This window comes from Galeopterus variegatus, unplaced genomic scaffold (genome assembly GCF_000696425.1).
Source record: "Galeopterus variegatus unplaced genomic scaffold, G_variegatus-3.0.2 Scaffold4705, whole genome shotgun sequence".
NCBI classification, from domain to species: Eukaryota; Metazoa; Chordata; class Mammalia; order Dermoptera; family Cynocephalidae; genus Galeopterus; species Galeopterus variegatus.
The window spans coordinates 106,080-124,941 of NW_007730816.1; the positions used below are offsets into that span (position 1 = coordinate 106,080).

General features: G+C 43.4%; 1 protein-coding gene across 1 annotated transcript in view; it reads left to right on the top strand.

The window, feature by feature from the left end:
* SH2D4A (SH2 domain containing 4A) overlaps positions 1 to 13,872 on the top strand; it is a 58,485-nt gene extending 44,613 nt beyond the window's left edge. Inside the window, exons 8-9 of the mRNA XM_008588175.1 lie at positions 11,716 to 11,939; positions 12,425 to 13,872. Of these exons, the coding sequence (XP_008586397.1) occupies positions 11,716 to 11,939; positions 12,425 to 12,517 (317 nt within the window). The 3' untranslated portion in view covers positions 12,518 to 13,872. The remainder of the gene's footprint in view (positions 1 to 11,715; positions 11,940 to 12,424) is intronic.
* The last annotated feature ends 4,990 nt before the right edge of the window (positions 13,873 to 18,862 follow it).

Sequence of the window (18,862 nt, forward strand, 5' to 3'; positions counted from 1 at the left end):
TTACAGAAAATGATGCATTATACACCCCAGATTATGTCTCACTGTACACATATATGATAATTTATTCAGAGTATATTCCCAGAAGTGGAATTGCTGGAAGGGTATATACATTTTTAATTATACTAAATATTGCCAAATGTCCTCCAAAATGATTATAACAATATATACTCCTACCTGCTGTACTTTAGAGTCCCTGTTTTCCTACATACTTGCCAGTACTTGGTATTGCCGCTTTTATTTTCCGTTAATCATATGGGTACATGGTGGAATCTTCTTATTTTAGTTGGCATGGATTTTTCTTGAGGCACAGCCTCTCTATGTTTATTGGCTAGATGGGTGTCTTCTTCTTTAATTACTTGTATAGATTTTTTGACCATTTTTCCACTGAACTCTTTTTTTATACTAACGTATAAGATTTTATATATTCTGGATACTAATCCTTTTCAAATATATTGGATACATGTATCTTTTCCTAGTCTGTGATTTTTCTTTTAAATTTATGGCCTATTTTTGAGGCACAGAAGTTTTTCATTCAATGAGGTTGAGTTTTGCTATTTTTCCTTTATAGTTTTTGCTCTGTCTATCCACCTGTAATTTATTTTTGCATAATATGTGGCATAGAGACTCATTTATTCGTTATTTTGTTAAAACACATATTATATAAAATTTAACATCTTGACCACTTTTATTTTTTTTTCCTTTTTGTCTTTTTTCGTGACCGGTAACGGGATCGCAACCCTCGGTGTCGTGCCCGTACCGCGACTGGCAACGGGATCGCAACCCTCGGTGTCGCGCCCGCACTGCACTCAACCAGTGAGCGGGCCGGTCTCTATATGGTATCCAAACCCTCGGCAGGAGCGCTGCTGCGCTCCCAAGCGCCGCACTCTACCGAGTGCGCCACCGGGCTGGCCCGACCACTTTTAAATGTACAGTTTAGTTGGTATTAAATACAATTTGTAATGTTGTGTAACCATCATCACCATCCATCTCCAGAACTCTCTTCATCTTGTAAAACTGACACTCTGTACCCATTTAATAATAACTCATCATTACCCCCTCCCCCAAGTCCCTGGCAACCAACCACCATGGTACTTTCTTTCTGTATGATTTTGACTACTCCAAGTACCTCCTATAAGTGGAATCATACAGTATTTGTCTTTTTGTGACTGGCTTATTTCACTTAGCATAATGTCCTCAAGTTCATTCATGTTGTAGCACGTGTGAGAATATCCTTCCTTTTCAGGGCTGTGTAATATTCCACTCTATGTATAAACCACATCTGGTTGATTCATTCATCCGTCGACAGACACTTGGGTTGCTTCCATGTTTTGACTATTGTGGATACGCTTCTATGAATATGGGTGTTCAAATATCTCTTCAAGTTCTTGCTTTCAGTTCTTTTGAGTATTTAACCACAAGTGGAATTTCTGGATCATATGGTAATTCTGTGGCTTAACTTTTTGAGTAACTGGCCATGCTATTTTCCACAGCAGCTGCACTATTTTACATTCCCATCAGCACAGCACATAGTTTCCACTTCTCCACACCTCACAAACTAGTTACTTTCTCTGTTGTGGTGGTTTTTTTTTTTTTTTTTTATAGCCCCCATCCTAATAGGTGTGAGGTGGTATTTTATTATAGTTTCATTTCCCTAATGATTAGTGATGTTGAGCATCTTTGCAGTACTTATTGGCCATTCGTATACCTTCTTTGGAGAAATGTCTACTCAAGTCTTCTGCCCATTTCTGAATCGGGTTTGTTGTTGTTGTTGTTGAGTTTTAGGAGGATATACTATATTCTGGATATTGATCAGATCAATGATTTGCATTTATCCCATTCTATGGGTTGCTTTTTTACTCTATTGATAGTATTTTTTTTTTTTTTTTTTGTCTTTTTTTTTTTTTGTGACCGGTAAGGGAATCGCAACCCTTGGCTTGGTGTCGCCCACACCGTGCTCAACCAGTGAGTGCGCTGGCCATCCTTATATAGGATCCGAACCCCACGGGAGTGCCACTGCGCTCCCAAGTGCCGCACTCTCCCGAGTGCGCCACGGGGCTGGCCCGATAGTATCTTTTGATGTATAAAATTTTTTAAAAATTTATGAAGTCCACTTTGTTGATATTTTCTTGCATTACTTGTACCTTTGGTGTTAGATCCAAGAAATCACTGGCAAATCTACTGTTGTGAAGATTTTGTCCTATGTTTCTGTCTAAGAGTTTTCCAGTTTTAGGTGTTATATTTAAGTCTTTGATCCATTTTGGGTTAATTTTTATATATGGTGTCAGGTAACGGTCCAACTTCATTCTTTTGCATGTGGATATCCAGTTTCCCCAGCACCGTTTGTTGAAAAGACTGTCTTTTCCATATTGAGTGGTCTCGGCGATCTTGTCAAAAATCATTTGACTGTATATGTGAGGGTTTATTTCTGGGATCTCTATTATATTCCATTGGTTTATATGTCTGTCTACATGCCAGTACCACACTATACTGTAGCTTCATAGGAAGTTTTGAAATCATGACATGTGAATCCTCCAGCTTTGTTCCTCTTATTTCAAGATTGTTTTCGCTATTTGGGGTTTCTTGAGATTCCATATGAATTTTAAGATGGGTTTTTCTATTTCTGAGAAAAACGTTGGGATTTTGATAGGGATTGCATTGAATCTGTAGAAAGCTTTAGATAGCATTGACATTGTAATGATGTTAAGTCTTTGAATCCATGAACATGGGATGTGTTTCCATTTATTTATGTCTTCTTTCACTTATTTCAGCAATTGTTGCAAAAACTGTTCAATGCTATTTTCACAAGTACTTATTTATTTAAATTCTGTCCTTAAAAAGCCAGGAGGTCACCTCAGAAGGCAACAGTGATTCAGAAGGACACAATGACAACAACCCCACTAACAGAAGGAAGTTGTTTGGAAAGGTTTGGCAGGACACTGCAGGTTGAGGTCGAGCTTGGGGTTGGGAGGGATGGTGCAAAGAGATGGGAGAGAGTCAGAGTTGATAAAGTAATAGCTTCTATTTTCTAGATTTATAATCCTCTGAATGCTGTAATTGATTAAGTCTGTTTGGTTTTGTTTCCTTAGAAAGGATTGTTTTCTTCTCTTTATCTTTTCTCATCCTGTTGTCCTGAACTCCATTTTTTAGTTGAGGGCTGTCTTGACCCTTAGATACAATCTTTGTTTTTATTCATTTTATTCTGTTTGCCATATTACAACAATCTTTTAGACAGACCTTGTAGTTTTTTTTTTTTTTTTTTTTTTTTGTCTTTTGTCTTTTTCCGTGTCCGGCAACGGATCGCAACCCTCAGTGTTGCCCCCGTACCGGACCGGGGACCGGCAACGGGACCGCAACCCTCGGTGTTGCTCCCGCGCCTCGCTCAGCCAGTGAGCGGGAACCGGTCTGTATGTGGGATCCGAACCCTCGGGCGGGAGCGCCGCCGCGCTTCCCAAGCAGCGCACTATAGCAGTGCGCCACCGGGCCGGCCCCAGACCTTGTAGTTTTTAATGTCTGTAAAGTGAGTGATTAATGTCAGAATGTCCTCCTGCCTAAATTTAATGTCCTGCTGACTGAACAAAGTCATCCTACTTATTCTAGCTCCTGATTATGAGTCTCCAAGTGTATAGATATATAATTAGTTATACCCACTAACATGCTTTTAAGCTTCCTAGAGAAATGGCCAAAGAATAAACAAAATTGAAGTTTGAAGATCTGTCTAGAAACCCACAGATTCATTTCTTCATTCTATCAACATTTTCTTTCTGCTAAGAAAATGGCAGGGACTGGGAGTGGGAAGGTAGATAAAAAGATAACAATAAATGTATAAACAAATTCCTAATTTAGGAATTTTCTAATTGTTTCTGAGAATATTTGCTTTATGCATTAATAGTTGATCATTATTGGGGCTGGCCCGGTGGCGCACTGGATAGTGCGCCACTTGGGAAGCGCAGCGGCGCTCCTGCCCGAGGGTTCAGATCCCACATACAGACCGGTTCCCGCTCACTGGCTGAGCGAGGCGCGGGAGCAACACCGAGGGTTGCAATCCTGTTGCCGGTCCCCGGTCCGGTATGGGGGCGACACTGAGGGTTGCGATCCGTTGCCGGACACGGAAAAAAGACAAAAGACAAAAAAAAAAAAAAATAGTTGATCATTATTCCTCTGAAATATAATTAACACGTTCTTATTCAAATATGGATATAATTAGGCTGTTGATGAAATATTTCCATCTTTGTTGTGATGGCATGCAATTGAATCTGCCCTCTAAATGCTTTAGTCTCAATATTTTATATTTTAAACTACTGAAAAAACAAATCCCTTTCACTTCTGGAAGATACCAACATAGTTCATACTTCAGCTGTTTTGATTTCTTCTGTTTTGACACCTCCTGCTGTCTCGTTCTCCTTGGGGGGTAAATTTCATTCATTTCTGCAGAGTGGTCTCTGGCACTCAGTTTCCATAGAGAGGATTGTGGAGCTGGAGTCCTCTGTCCCTCCGGCCTCCCTTCCTGGCGGTTTGTCATATCACAGCTACTGCAACAGGGGGACAAGATACCACCAAAGACTGAACGTATATAACTGAATAAATTGTGTTAAGAAAAGCTCATTGACACTTCCCAAAGTTTCTTTCAGGCTGAAATCTTAGTGGACCTGTGAATCAATGCCCATAAATGATAACCTATTTTGCTGAAAAGTGGAGATTTCTTAACCATGAGGCCATCAGAATTCTGCCCATCTCTCACAAAGGGGTTTTCAAGCTTCGGTTTTCACCAAGCACAAATTACTGATTTATGTGACTTCTCAAAGCCTTTTTGTTACTAAGCGTCAGGTGCTGTGTATATCCTGCCTCATTTACATACATGGCTCATACATTTCATGGAGCGGATAGGCTGTGGTCAGCACCAAGGATATGTCACTGCTGTTGTGGCAGGGAAGGGCAGCTGGAAGTCCATTCCCTGTGGTCAGTGTCCTGAGCTTGCAAGGGAGCAGCAGGGCTCCTGTTAGCAGGAAGGCTTCGCCTACATTCACGGCATCAAGGCACTTTGTGTGAATTATTCTCTGTAGCTCTCCTATGTAACTGCCTAGTAATTGTTCAGATTTCTGAATTAACTGGAGAAGGTGAAACATAAGAGGATAAAGATACACACGTTTATTCAAATTTGGAAATAGCTAGCTTTTCTGCAGAAAATACTATGCATAACTATTGGGTTGTTTTTTTTTCTGGGAGACCCTGACTTTTCTCAAATTACTCAGTGCAGCAAACTTCCTGCAAAGATGTTATGATGATTTTCCATTAATGTTGAGGATAGTCCTTGAGCCTCAAATCCTTCTCTCAGTGGAGTTCTTGTAAATGATGCACTTGAGTCCTCAGCCTGACCCTGTGCCACAGGGTGTCAGTGATTTGTGCCTGGAGCCCTGAGTCTTCTGTTGCAAATGCCCGTGACTCCAGACTTGTAGTTCCCTGTCATGTTCTTGGAGTCCTGAGGTCACCTCGAGGGACCTCAGAGGTAATGGACAGGAGGAGTGAGTGTGTGAGAGGCAAGGGAGAGTGATTGTGCTTTGGGGTTTTATTTAGGATTTTGTATGGAAAGGGGGAGTCTATTGTTCAGAGAAATATTTTAACAACAACAGTGCTTTTGTCATCAGACTGTTCTTTGTGATCACGTGCTTTCTGGACAGTTTTCCCTGCCACCGCCAGACAGTGGTGGACACTATATTTCTTTGTGCCAGGGGAAGGGAGGTGGTAAAGTAGGTAGCGATAGTTCAGAGTACATCTCTGGGGCCACACTGCCTGGCCTCAAATGCAAGTTTCTCACAAACTAGCTGTGTGGCCTCAGGCAAGTCACGTGACTTCTGTACTCTGTCTCTCATCTGTATAACAGATTATGCTGTTCCTGCCTCCAAGGATTGTTCTGAGGATTCAATAAGCTAATATATATAAAGCACTTAGAACTGTGTGTGGTATGTAGTAAGCCCTAGTTACTAAGTGTTAGCCACTAAGGTAATGTTGTGAGAACAGATGATACTGACTCTAATCTCTGAATTATTAAGGAAACATTTTGAATAATATTTTAAGAGCTCTGGCCAGTTTTCCTCATCCTTAAAGTGACCAAGGCCCAAGACCTCAAAGGTGAAAGCTCACTATCATGATGCATCTCCACTGTGGGTTGAATGTCTCTCCAAAACTCATTGACGCTTGACCCCCCTTGTAACCGTGTAAGAGGGTGGGAAATCTGACTGTGGTATTTGAAAGGTGGGGCCTTTAAGAGGTGATTGGATTGTGAGGACTGTGCCCTCATGAATGGATTGATCCATTCATGGAGTGATGGGTTGATGGTTTAATGGGTTGTCATGGGTGTGGTTCTGATGGTTTTATCAGGAGAGAGTGAACAGGTTAGCTCTCTTGCTCATGCGATGCTCGCCATGTGATTGCCTGCATCGCCACAGGACCCTGTAGACAGTTCCCACCCAGAAGAAGGCTCTCATTAGATGCACCCCCTGGACCATGCACTTCTCAGCCTCTAAAACTCAAAGAAATAGTTTGTTTCTTTATAAATGACCCAGTTTCAGGCATTCTGTTATAAGCAACAGAAAACAGACTAATACACTCTTCTTCCACGTAGAACACCTAGGGGAGGTCCCAGAGCCTCTCCAAAAATACTCCCCTGGAATACTGAAGAGGTTAAAGAAAGCATAAAGAAGAGACCTAAAGTTTGAAGGTAGAGAGATCTCCTCCAAGTTTAAGATTCCCAGGGGATAGTGTGTACACTCTGAGTCTGGCAGGGATGCACTTGGAAGTGAGGTCTTACTCAAAGTTAGTTTTTCTTGTGTTCATCCCCTTCTCTAGGTAGATTATAGTGTGGGACTCTGAAGTCACCTTGACAGCAGAGACTGTTCCTTCGTGGATGTTGTCTTAGTACTGTCTCCTCCTCTTGCCACACTCTGGGGGCAGCCTGAGATGCAGAGAATATAGGACAGGTGAAAAGAGAGGAAAGGAGAGGTACCAGGTAAGCTCTCGAGGGAGCACAAGGGCGCAGCTGCTCTCCAGCGGACCTGATGTGCAGTCCAGGAGAATGACCTGCAGCTTGAAGAGCTCTGGAGCTCCTAGTCCTCAGCAATGTGAATCCTCAGCTTAGAGGAGGTGGGAAAGGTCACTGATGCTGCCTTGTCCCCACAACCAGGCAGATTGCACTTAACCACTGACACATGCATCTTCTTTAAGCTGCCCAGGTGAGAAATGAACACATCTTTGTGAAATAAACAATTACATTTTCTTTTCAGCCCATTATAGAATATGTCATGAGCTCAGTGAGTTAAAAAGCAAAACACTAGAGTGGGAGATGAGACCTGGAGCCATCATAAACTAATCCTGCAACCTCAGGCATTTCCTTTTCTACCTTGCTTTTCTCATCTGTACAGTGGAGGTGGTGATAGTATCAGCTCTGCATACTTTAGAGTTGTTCGAGAATTAAGGGAAAAATAAAAAAGGAAATGGCAGCATGCTGAACAGTGTGATGTGTTAGCACAGGGGTAGGTGTTCTGGTTACATGGGTGAGGCCAGGGGCTCTGGGGCCAGACTGCCTGGGTTCAGTCCCAGTGCTTCTGACCTACCTGAGTGACCTTGAGCAAGGTACGCAGCTGTCTGTAACCCAGGTTTTCTCATCTGCTACTTGAGGATAGTAACAGTACTTCTCTGTAGTAGGAGGATTCAATTAAGTAATGCACACTTGAGTTATCATTCAGTTATCTTTCATTGGATTCTTAAACACATATTTTCTGCATGCAAGGAGTAGGTTGTGCAGATGTACACATATAAACAAAATTAGGCCTGGTGGCACTTCAGAGAAACATGAATTGCATCCCTTGTCCCTGTGATTATGGCTCTCAGACTGCAGGCAGTGGCTGCATAGAAGCGTGCTGGAGAAGGAGGTTTCTGACTTGATTGTAAGACAAAAGCATTCATTAGACTTTTTCTGGGCATCTTCTAAGTGGCAGGTGCAGAGAGTATAAAAATAAATAAGATGTGGTAGTTGCCCTCTAGGAGCTCACAAAGAAAGAAGCGGGGAGGGGCATGGCAGAATGTGCTTCTGTAGAGGTGAGAACTAGCTGAGTGCGCAGATGGAGGTGGGAGTCAAGTAAGAGCTCAGCTAGACCAGGTGAGTGCTCAGGTGGAGGTGGGAGCCAGGTGGGGCCTTGGATAGACCAGGTGAGTGCTCAGGTGGAAGTGGGAGCCAGGTGCTCAGCAGGCCTAGGGGAAATAGTGACTTGCTGTTCAGGGGGAAGTCAGAATGCTACATGCTGTAGTTTGAATCTTGCAGAATGAGTAGGCATTTTCCAGGAAAGGCGGTGGGGAAGGGCATCCATTGAACTGCCTGTCCTGTAAGGCAGTCGTTGCCACTGGATTTCCAGCTGGGGCCCTGTGAGGGTTTCTGAGTTACTTTCAGGTCTCGGGTCTCTTGGGGTCTGTTTGCCCTCTCCTATGCAAAATGTAGTTCTCCTGGGCCTTTCATGGGCAAAACCTTTACTCCAGAGAGGTTTAGAGCTACGCTGTCCAGTGTGGTAGCCACAAGCCACATATGGCCATCCTGACATTTAAATTAATTAAAAAAAAATTTTTTTTTGGTGCCTGGCCAGCATGGAGGTCCAAACCCATGACCTTGGAGTTATAAAGCTGCACTCTAACTAATGATGAGCTAACCAGCCATCTCCTAAAATTAAATAAAATCAAAAGTTGTATCCCTCAGTCTCACTAGCCCCGTTTCAGGTACTCAGTAGCCACATGTGGCTAGCAGCTACTACATGGCCAGCACAGACAAAAATTCTATCATCACAGAAAGTTCTATTGAACAGTGCAGTTCTCCAGGGAGCTCTGGCATTACGCAGAGGGAGGAGTGGTGCGTTTTCCTTGCTTGCCCTCCACTCCAGCTGTTGTGAACCTCCCTCCTGGGGTGTTCAGCCTGTCTGGAGTTTCAGCTCCAGCTCTGCCTGGGGTCCTCAGCTGGCCATAAGACCTAGCATAGTGGCATCGGCTTTACCCTGGCCTGCCCCAGTCCTGCCACTCCCTGCCTGGATGCAGCTCTAAAATAGATAGACCATTGCCCAGGTGAAAATCTGGTTCATTTAAATGGATGGAATAAAATAAATCCCTTTATTTACTCCTTTCACTAGAAATCCTCCTGTAACCTCAGCTTCTTTTAATATGTGTGAAGACAGCTGGTCAGATGGGGGTAGCACCGAAGTGTCACATCCTTTAGGGGCTGGGGCAAAGACCACAGCTTTAGCATTCATAGAGTTGTGCAAGGGGCAAACTTGGATGTGAAATTCTGTGAAGAGATTGCCCGAGCCCACAGTGATCAATATGTGACATTGGGTTTAGGCTTTGCTTGGCAGTGATCACAGCCAGGACACACTGAAGGCATCACTGCCCTTGATGGATTCATGACAAATTGTACATTGACCTGTATCATTAGATGCACCTAGACAATGTGTTCTTAAGGGATAATAATCCTCTTGTAAAGCAAAAAGAACAAATAAAGAAGCCACTTCCGGCATTGTCAAAGCCTAGTCTCCATGGCACTTACCTTTGGACCTGCCCTCAGCCCCACTGTGTGCAAGGAGTCGCCCTTATGATGTGTCATTTGCCACAAAATCATTTAATTGTGCTCTGGCGTCTCAGGAGATTAGATAGCGCCAAGATCTGTGTGTAATGGGTAATAATTATAGAGATTAAGAGGCTTTTGGGCAGTTTGATTTACAGTTACTATGTGACCTGATTTTAGGAGAAATTTGACCTTAGGCCAGGCCTGGTTATAATTTTCCAGAATAGCTTTCATTTTAGGAATCCAAATGCATCTGGATAACACCCAGATGTTATAAAATGGTAACATCTGCCCCATCTGTTGAAGTAACTTGGAACTTCAGAGTTAGCTTGTCAGTAAGTCTTGGAGGAGAGAGAAGTCTTTTCCAGAACACTTCTCTAATCATAGTTTATCAGCCCCTTGGTTCTGAAGGAGACTTTTCAGTGTCAGTGAAAACTATCCCTGGTTTCACAGACAGTCTAATACAGTGTCTTCAGATGTCTGTTGTGTGCAGTCCCTGCACAGGCTGGTTACCTATTGCCTTGTTTCAACTTAGGGTTGTCCTTTGTAATTTATCAGTGGGTACAGGTATGTTTAGAAAGGTGAAACAGACAAACACAAGCGGGAGCCCCTGTCCGTTGGGACTTACCTGCCATCATGTAGCACCTACAGTGGGTGGCATGCCATCTGAACCAGAGGCTCACTCAGTATCAGAGGTGCCTGCATATTCTAGAGGATGAATCTCATCAGGGAAAGGGCAGAAAGATGACTGGACACAATGTGTATGATACACGTGCATCGTTGCCCCTGCTGGAATCAGAGCAGCGGAGCTGGAGCCCCTGGAAGAGAGGCCACGGGTCTTCTTCCATTTCGGGGACACTTAACAATCTGTGAGTGGAAAGAACTGCCAGGCCTTTCACCCACCTCTAGTTCTATTCCAAAGTCCCACACTGGGGTGACCCTCATGCGCTGGGCTCTGCAGCAGGGCCTGAAGGGTGAGTGGGAGAAGAAGGGGCGGGAGAGGGCTGGATGGTGGGGAGATCTTGGCTGCGGCAGAACAGGCAGTGTTTAAAATCCTGCCTTATTAAAGGTCTGTTTGCAGAAAAGAGAATAGAAATGGTTTAAATTTATAGTTTACTCTGGATAATTAGGGTTCACTTCTTAATTAACTTTACTACAAATAAGGCTAAAGGGCTTTGGTAACCCACTGCCATTTCACGAGGAAGGTTTTTTTACTCCATAATAACAAGGTACTGAGTATCAACAGGGACCTACTTGTGGAGTAGAAGGCAGGAGCTTCTGTCTGCTGAAATGCAAAAAAACACGAGGAGAATGCTGCTCCTCCCAACACCAGAGCTCACTGAATAATCCAACAGCTTCTCCATCTTTCCAAGATGTTTGTGCTCTTTCTACCTGTGTTAACATTATCTCTTCATCTGAAGAATCGCAGCAGGAATAAGAAGAGAAGTTTGGAACACGAGTCAAATCTCATGAATTTGGACTAATTGGGGAAAAGGCTGGTCTGAAATAAAAGCGTGAACCCATGAGGCATCTAAACTATATCTGTATATATAAAACTTCATATATACATTTGAAGAGCTTATTCCTTTGAACATATATAGGCATAGGCATATGGGCATATATGCCTTTGACACAGGCATATATAAGAAAACATAAACATACGCATAAAGAAAGACATACACACACGTATAAAGACATACACACACGCGGGTACTTCAAAAATTTGTGGAAAAATAGATTAAAAGATAATACGAATGCAGGTACTGCAAAGAATTCATGGAGAGATTCTGCCCACTAGATGCCAGTAGCACCCTCCATCCAATGACAACCAAAAACGTCTCTGACATTGCCTGACTTTGTCCTGGTTGGGAACCACTGTTCTAGACCAAGGCAACTCATTCCCCAGGCCAGGTCATCGAGTCCTCATCTGTGAACTGAGGTGCCTGAGGAGAGAGCACCTCTAAGTCTCCTTCCAGATCTAACACTCCCAGTATGACCATCAAGGAGTCCTACAGACCCTCACAGGCTGTGTGACACCTCTGTTCTTATAAATGGAATTAACAGAGGAAAGTTTTGGAAATGATTTGGCTGTAATACCTGTTTTTTTTTCTTTCCCACAGGAATTCTCACACTAAAGAGAGCAAATGAGCTCCTGAGCATGACAGGCGTGCCGGGCAGTTTTCTGATCCGAGTCAGTGAAAGGATGAGAGGCTATGCCTTGTCCTACCTGTCGGAGGAAGGCTGCAAACATTTCCTAATCGATGCTTCTGCAGACTCGTACAGCTTCCTGGGCGTGGACCAGCTGCAGCACGCCACCCTGGCAGATTTGGTGGAATATCACAAGGTGAAAACATTTATAAACTTAATTTGCTTTGTGAATTATTGTCCTATAGCAATGAAAGGCAATTACAGGAAAAAAGATCGAGACAAGTAGCGGGGGGATTAGTCTTTGATAATTCCTCCTGATAATCAGGATTCTTAATTGCATTTCCTTCATCATAGAACCTAGTTCCTCCTCAAGTACTTAGGGAGACCCCACTGGGGCAGAGAATAGAGTAGATGCTAACACAACTGTGCCCACACTGATCACACTGAAAACAATCTTGAGTTAGAACTTGAGCCCTGGAGGGAAAGAGAGGTCATGGCAGTAGTGGGTGAGAAAAACCTCTTTTAAGATGGTCATCAACCAATAAAGCTTTGTGTAAATCAAGGGTAGGTGGGGAGTGACATCTTTGGAGTGGGCAGGAAGGGCACATCACTATGACTCATACTGTCTCAACAACATGCACATCCCACAGCCCAGCCTGACCTGTGCGTTCTGATTAACAGGAAGAGCCCATAACATCCCTGGGGAAAGAGCTCCTTCTCTATCCCTGTGGTCAGCAGGACGACATGCCTGATTACCTGGAGCTCTTTGAGTGACTGTCTCCATCTGGGTCATCCTCCAGCCTCTGGCTGGGCTTTCCTCTGGACAAACAGTGCTGAAATGGACATTTGTGTGTGAAGCCAAAATACCCCTGCAGCAGAGCCAGTGCTGATCAAGCAAAAGTGTCTGTGGAGTCCTCATTGAAATCTCTCTTCTGCACAAACGCTGGAGTTTCATGTTGGGAGAAAATGACCTGTATCTCATATGCACTCCAAAAATAAAGGCAGAAGGGTCCCAGTTTCAGCAACTACCTAACATGAAGGATATGACCTTAATGATATATTTAAGACAAAACGAACAAAGAAGAAATGGAAACCTTTTAGGAATTAAGGTGTACTTCAAAAACCAGCTGCTTGTGTGGAGTATTTTATGACCACTACACTCTCTCTTTGCATCATCTCAAATTGTGTCAGGCTCCTGTTTGTATGAAGTTGCACATTGGCCTTGGCACGCTGGCAAAAAAGCCTTTATTGTGGCTGAGATTGTCCTCAAAACACACCTCATTTCTTGTGCGTGGTGCAGCCAGGATGTGAGAGACATAGAAAAGCAGAAGTTGTGAATGTAAACGGAATAAGACTTTTTAAAATGTACGATGATAGACTTGTGTATAAAAATACATATGGATGGGAGGACAGTGGGCAAAGATCTGTGAGTTTGTTTCCTCATTCCGGAGAATGGGGACAGCGCGTGCCCTACCTGCTCTATCCCGTAGTGTCCCCCAAAGGATGAAGCACGTGCACATGTCAGGTGTCATTTATTAAGAGGTGCGTAGAACAGAGCAGAGAAGGTGAGCTGTTGGGTCACCTCTTGTGGGTTGAATTGTCTTCTCCTTAAAGATATGTTGAAGTCTTAACCCCGAGACCTGTGCATGTGACCTTATTTGGAAATAGGGTCTTTGCAGATGTAGTCATTACATCTTGAACAGGAACCAAGGAGGCTCTGAGCCACCGGAGATTGCTTTTTCTGGGAGGGTGGAGATGTGTGTAGCTAAGGCCTAACCCTGTGTGTTGGCATTCTTTTAAATTACCTTTTAATGAAAGCTGAATGATAATCACAGTTTGTTCATGAGCTTGGTTGTGTAAAACACTCATTGACAGTGTAAAGTGTAACCAGAGAAGAGGTGGGTGTGCGTGTTTTTATTATTTTTATTGTACATATTTATGGGGCAAAGAGTGATATTTTGGTACATGTATACAATGTGTGATGTTCAAATCAGAGCAATTAGTATGTTCGTCATCACAAACACCATTTTCTTTGTGTTGAGATTACTTAACTCCTCTCTTTTAGCCATTTGAAATTATACAATAAATTATTGTTAATTACCGACACCTAGCACTGCTATGGAACTTATTCTTTCCATCTGGCTGTTGTTTGTATCTGTTAACCAACCTCTCCCTCCTTCCCTCCCCACTACCTTCCCAATCTCTAGTAACCACAGTCTACTCTCTACTTCTATGAGCTCCACTTTAGTAGCTTCCACATTTATCCAGAGGAAAGGAAGCCAGCATCCCGAAGAGATATTTGCACCCCGCATGTTTATTGCAGCACTATTCACAATAGCCAAGACATCGTATCAACCTATGTATCCACCAAAAGAAAGACTTGGCCTGTATACACAAGTGGATGCTACTCAGCCATAAAAAAGAAAAATAAAATCCTGTCATTCACAGCAACATGGATAAGCCTGGAAGTCATCATGTTAAGTGAAAAAAGTCAGGCACAGAAAGAGAAATACCTCATGTTGTATGTGTATGTTTTAAGAAGAATGCTTTTAGGGCCGGCCCGGTGGCACACTGGATAGTGCGCCGCTTGGGAAGCGCGGTGGCGCTCCCGCCCGAGGGTTCGGATCCCATATACAGACCGGTTCCCGCTCACTGGCTGAGCGAGGCGCGGGAGCGGCGCCGAGGGTTGCGATCCCGTTGCTGGTCCCCGGTCCGGTGCGGGGGCAACACTGAGGGTTGCGATCCGTTGCGGGGGCAACACTGAGGGTTGCGATCCGTTGCCGGACACGGAAAAAGACAAAAAAAAAAAAAGAAGAATGCTTTTAAATATGGGTCATTGTTAACTCTTTCTTGAAATGTCCCATGTGGTTTGTATTGTTAAACTCGTAAAAACCTGTCTCTTAGCTTTTGTTTCTAACTGATTCAGAAACTTCTGTTCCGTTCATATTCTCTCCCACCATTTTCTATAATCTTGGACAGGTCCCTTTACTTCTCTGATCTTGTTTTTCCTTCAGAAGAAAATAAGGTGTTTTAGCTGGGTGATCTTTATTGTTTTTGTCCAGCTCTGAAATCTTAAGGCTCTGGTTCTGTTCCTTACTGGAGTGGATACAAAGTACCCTATAGTCACTAATAGTTATGCAGACACATCAGATTCCAGCATCACCCTCTGCCTGAAATTATATTGTAGAAAGTAAGTGTGACCATATTCAGATATAATTACACTAAGCAGCATCCTACTGGAGGAAGATTTAGAAAACAGGACCCAACTGAATTAGCCTTATACGGGGGAGAAGATTGAGTTCTGTACTATGTTATCCTGTTGGTTACTGATATTCAGAGGAATAAACTGCCCTGTGTTCCATGATATGATGTCCAGGAGTAATACTTGAAATTCTTCAGGAAGGAGAATGGTTTACAGAATTCAGAAATTGATTACAACTAAATGGGGTTGAGGAGGCCTGTGTTCTCATCCTAGCTCTGCTACAGACTCCGTCCTCCTTGTGTCTGACCCTAGTTATGGTCTAAGTTGAAGATGTCCAAAGCCTATCCCTGCTCCACTCCTTCTTTTGCATCAACTCGTCCTGACTTGCCTGCCCAAGGTTTCATGGTCTGGGATGTTGCCCTCAGGTTACTGTCCAGGTTTCCGACCCCAGGGACTCTGAGCGGCAGACTCTGATTCTTTGGGACTGTGCCCAAATGCCACTTCCTGCCCATGTCGATTCTTCTCTCTCTTAACCCCTTCAGTAAGATTCTCAACTCTTCCTCTTACAGTCATCTCAGATTTTCTGGCTTCCACCTCCCATACCACTGCAGACCCCAATCAGGTCACCTGGAAAGCCCCTGGTTAGCCCCTGGTTCTGGTCTCCTGCCCTATCCTGCTGCAGTAGGATGCATGAGAAAGTTAGTTTGTCCCTCAGTGGCACCAGCAGTGCTAAGCAATGGCACGAAGTGTTATTTGGCTCAAACCTTACCTTAAAAAGAGGAAAAGCACAGGGAGAGTTAAGAAAAAGGATCAAGAGAAAGACGAGTTGCCAAAAATATCTCAAGGGCATTTATACCAAAAATTTCCTATCCAAGCCAATGCTTTGGGATTAACCATTCTTTTAGTGTAACAGCATGCCCTACTATGGCATGAGATCTGCTTTTGGATAAAAAGAAAAAGAAGTCATGGCTTAAATTTTTGCAATGGCACCTTCATAAAGGCAGCTTTCTTAATGCACAGGAATCCAAACATGTCTATGACCCTCACACATAGATATCTTGGGGATCCTGCCATTTGGTGCACAGAGAGGACACAGGAATTATTTATAGGAGATGCATGGCTAGGTCTCCATCAGGCCTCTTTGCTGTCATTTTTGTTAAGAATGTGGTAAATGCTTCATTTCTGGCTGCAAATGCACAGGTCTTTGGTAGAACATGTCTTCTACAAGTATATCTTTTAGCAATGTTTCTGTTTGATTTGTTCTTTTTTCTTCCTCTTAGTTTTCTCTTCTTTGCCTTCCACTTCTGTATCTCATCCTCATTGTTTTCAGCTCTCCAGTCTTTCCTGTTGTATTTTAGGAAAGTTTCTACTCTCCATCCTTTGCACATCAGAGATTACATTTTCTGCAATGTTAATTCTGCTTTACTGACTCCAGTGTGGATTTGAGTGCTACTACAGGATAAGTATCCTTTATCCCAAATGCTCGGGACCAGAAGTGTTTTGGATTTTTTCCAGATTTTGGAATATTTGCATATATGTAATGAGATATCTTGGTGATGGGACCTAAGTCTAAACATGAAATTCATTTATGTTTCATATACACCTTATACATAGCCTGAAGGTAATTCTATACAATATTCTTAATAATTTGCATGAAACAAAGTTTGTGGGCAATGAACCATCAGAGAGCAGAGGTGTCACTCTCTCAGCCACCCCTGTGGACAGTCTGCAGTTGTTTGGCATCACTATCATTCCTGACTCTCAATTTATATGCTACCGATAAGCAATCATTTTCTTATACTTATTCACACATGAGTATTTAACAGTAAAAAATATGACATACGATTAATACAATGAAAAAAACAATGTATTCAGGATAACTAAGCATCACCAGAACATCTTTTTATGCACCTGCTTTTTGACTGTGACCCATCACCTGAGGTCAGGTGCAGAATTTTCGACTTGTGGCATCATGTCAGTGCTCAAAAAGTTTTGGATTTTGGAGCATTTCAGATTTCAGGTTTTCAGATTAGGGCTGTTCAACCTCCGTTCCCAGTTACTTGCCATCCTTCCTTCTGTCCCCATCCAAGGATCTTTAGACATCCCATGGCTACCCCAGATTGAAAACTATCAGGAGGCTTAAATGATAAAAGCACCCTCATTTTAATGTGTGGTAAAAACACATTATTTGCTAATGAGGTAGCTTGACAGTAGAGAGAAAGACCAGCAGGGCCTGGTTATACCATTAACTAACTGTGTGGAATCTTAAAAGAAAAAAAAAATTAAGCCTTTCTGAGCTTCAGTTTCTTCATCTCCCAAAAAAGGAGTTAGTCACCTGGGTTCTGTGGATTAGACAAGAAATATAAGTGCCTGGTATATAGAAAGCTCCCCATAGATGGTAATTACTCCCAGTGAATCATGGGCCCACTAGAGTCAGGGCATGTCATTCCAGGCTTCCTCTTCATCAGCTCAGTTTATGTAACCCATGGGCTGTGTATCTTAGTGGCCCATTTCCCAGAGTTTCCTAGACTTTTAACAGGGGAAGGAAGGGAAACTTTCAAACTGTCAGGGATGTGATGAACCACATCATATGTTAGCCAGTTGACCTGCAGAGAAATAGCTCACTTAGTTTGGATTTGAAGTGGCATGGATGGGGCATTTGCTAATGTCTGATTTTGACAACCCCCAAATTAGCAGAAACCAGTTTTTACCCCCAAATAGGCCATTGACAAACTCAGTTGCCCCGGGATTCCTGATTGCACATCCCCAGGTACTTGCCTCTGTTTTAGACCAGAATAGTACAAACCCAGCTACCTTTGGGGTTAACGCTGCCCATCTCCTGAAAAGGTCAGGCAGTGTAGTGCTGAGCCACATTGCTAGGGAGGGGCAAGCCCCCGCCTCTCTGGTTGGACTAAATCAGCTCTGCTTGCCTGCAACTGGAAGGATGTTCTGCTGTGGAGTCTTCCCAGCAACAGAGTCGAGGTTCTGGAAACCCTCCACAGCACTGTGCCTCAATAACCCAACAAAAAGGCAAATGCCTTCTCTTTTGGGGATGCTCTCTCAGTGGTGGGCAGAGTTCCAGAAAAGACTTCCCAACCAGGCCCCTCCCTACTACTGCTGAGAGCCCCACGCACTATGGGTGTGATTGTTATGTGGCTCCACTCGGGGCTAGTAACTGGAAGAAAGAACAAGTTAGGTAGTTAGACTTCTCTGGCCTTTCTTTGAATTTAATTTGAGCATTTTTCTCCCTTTTTTAACCTTTTCAAAGGGATTAAGTCCCAGCAGGCCACTGGTGTTTTCTTTTCTTTTTTTTCTTGGTAGTTGGCCAGTGTGGGGAATCGAACCCTTGACCTTGGTGTTGTAAGGCCATGCTCTAACCAAGTGAGCTAACAGGCCAGCCCCTGGTGGGGTTTTCAGTTGTAGTGTTTTAAACACTGGAGTTAGAGTAACAGCTGAGGTGGAGGGGTGACAGGAGGCTGGAGAAGGAGCAGAGCTGGCTTCTGTCCCCACAGTATTGCCACAGCTGCCCTCCCCTGTCCCTCCTCCCTTATGATTCTGTCCCCCTTCTTGCTAGAACAACAGATGAACCAAACATAGCCGAGGGGACACTGGCATTGATTTCATCAGTGTTCAAAGCATCAGTAATGCAGAGACATTTAAAAAAGCACCTGTGCTGGCAGGGAAGAACAAATTCTGGGTGTTGGGAAAAAACCACCAGCCAAACCCCTCAACCACTGGCATAGTTTTTGGCAGCAACAGCAAAGCACTGAACCCTGCCAGAAGGAACAGCTTTGAATTAAAATATAAAGCTAATCAGAATATGGATCACACAAAGCTGCCAGTTATTTGATGTGTGTTGGGAGTAAAACACACCTACTCTCCTAAGGAACTCCCAAGGTCATTATCTTTAATCAGCA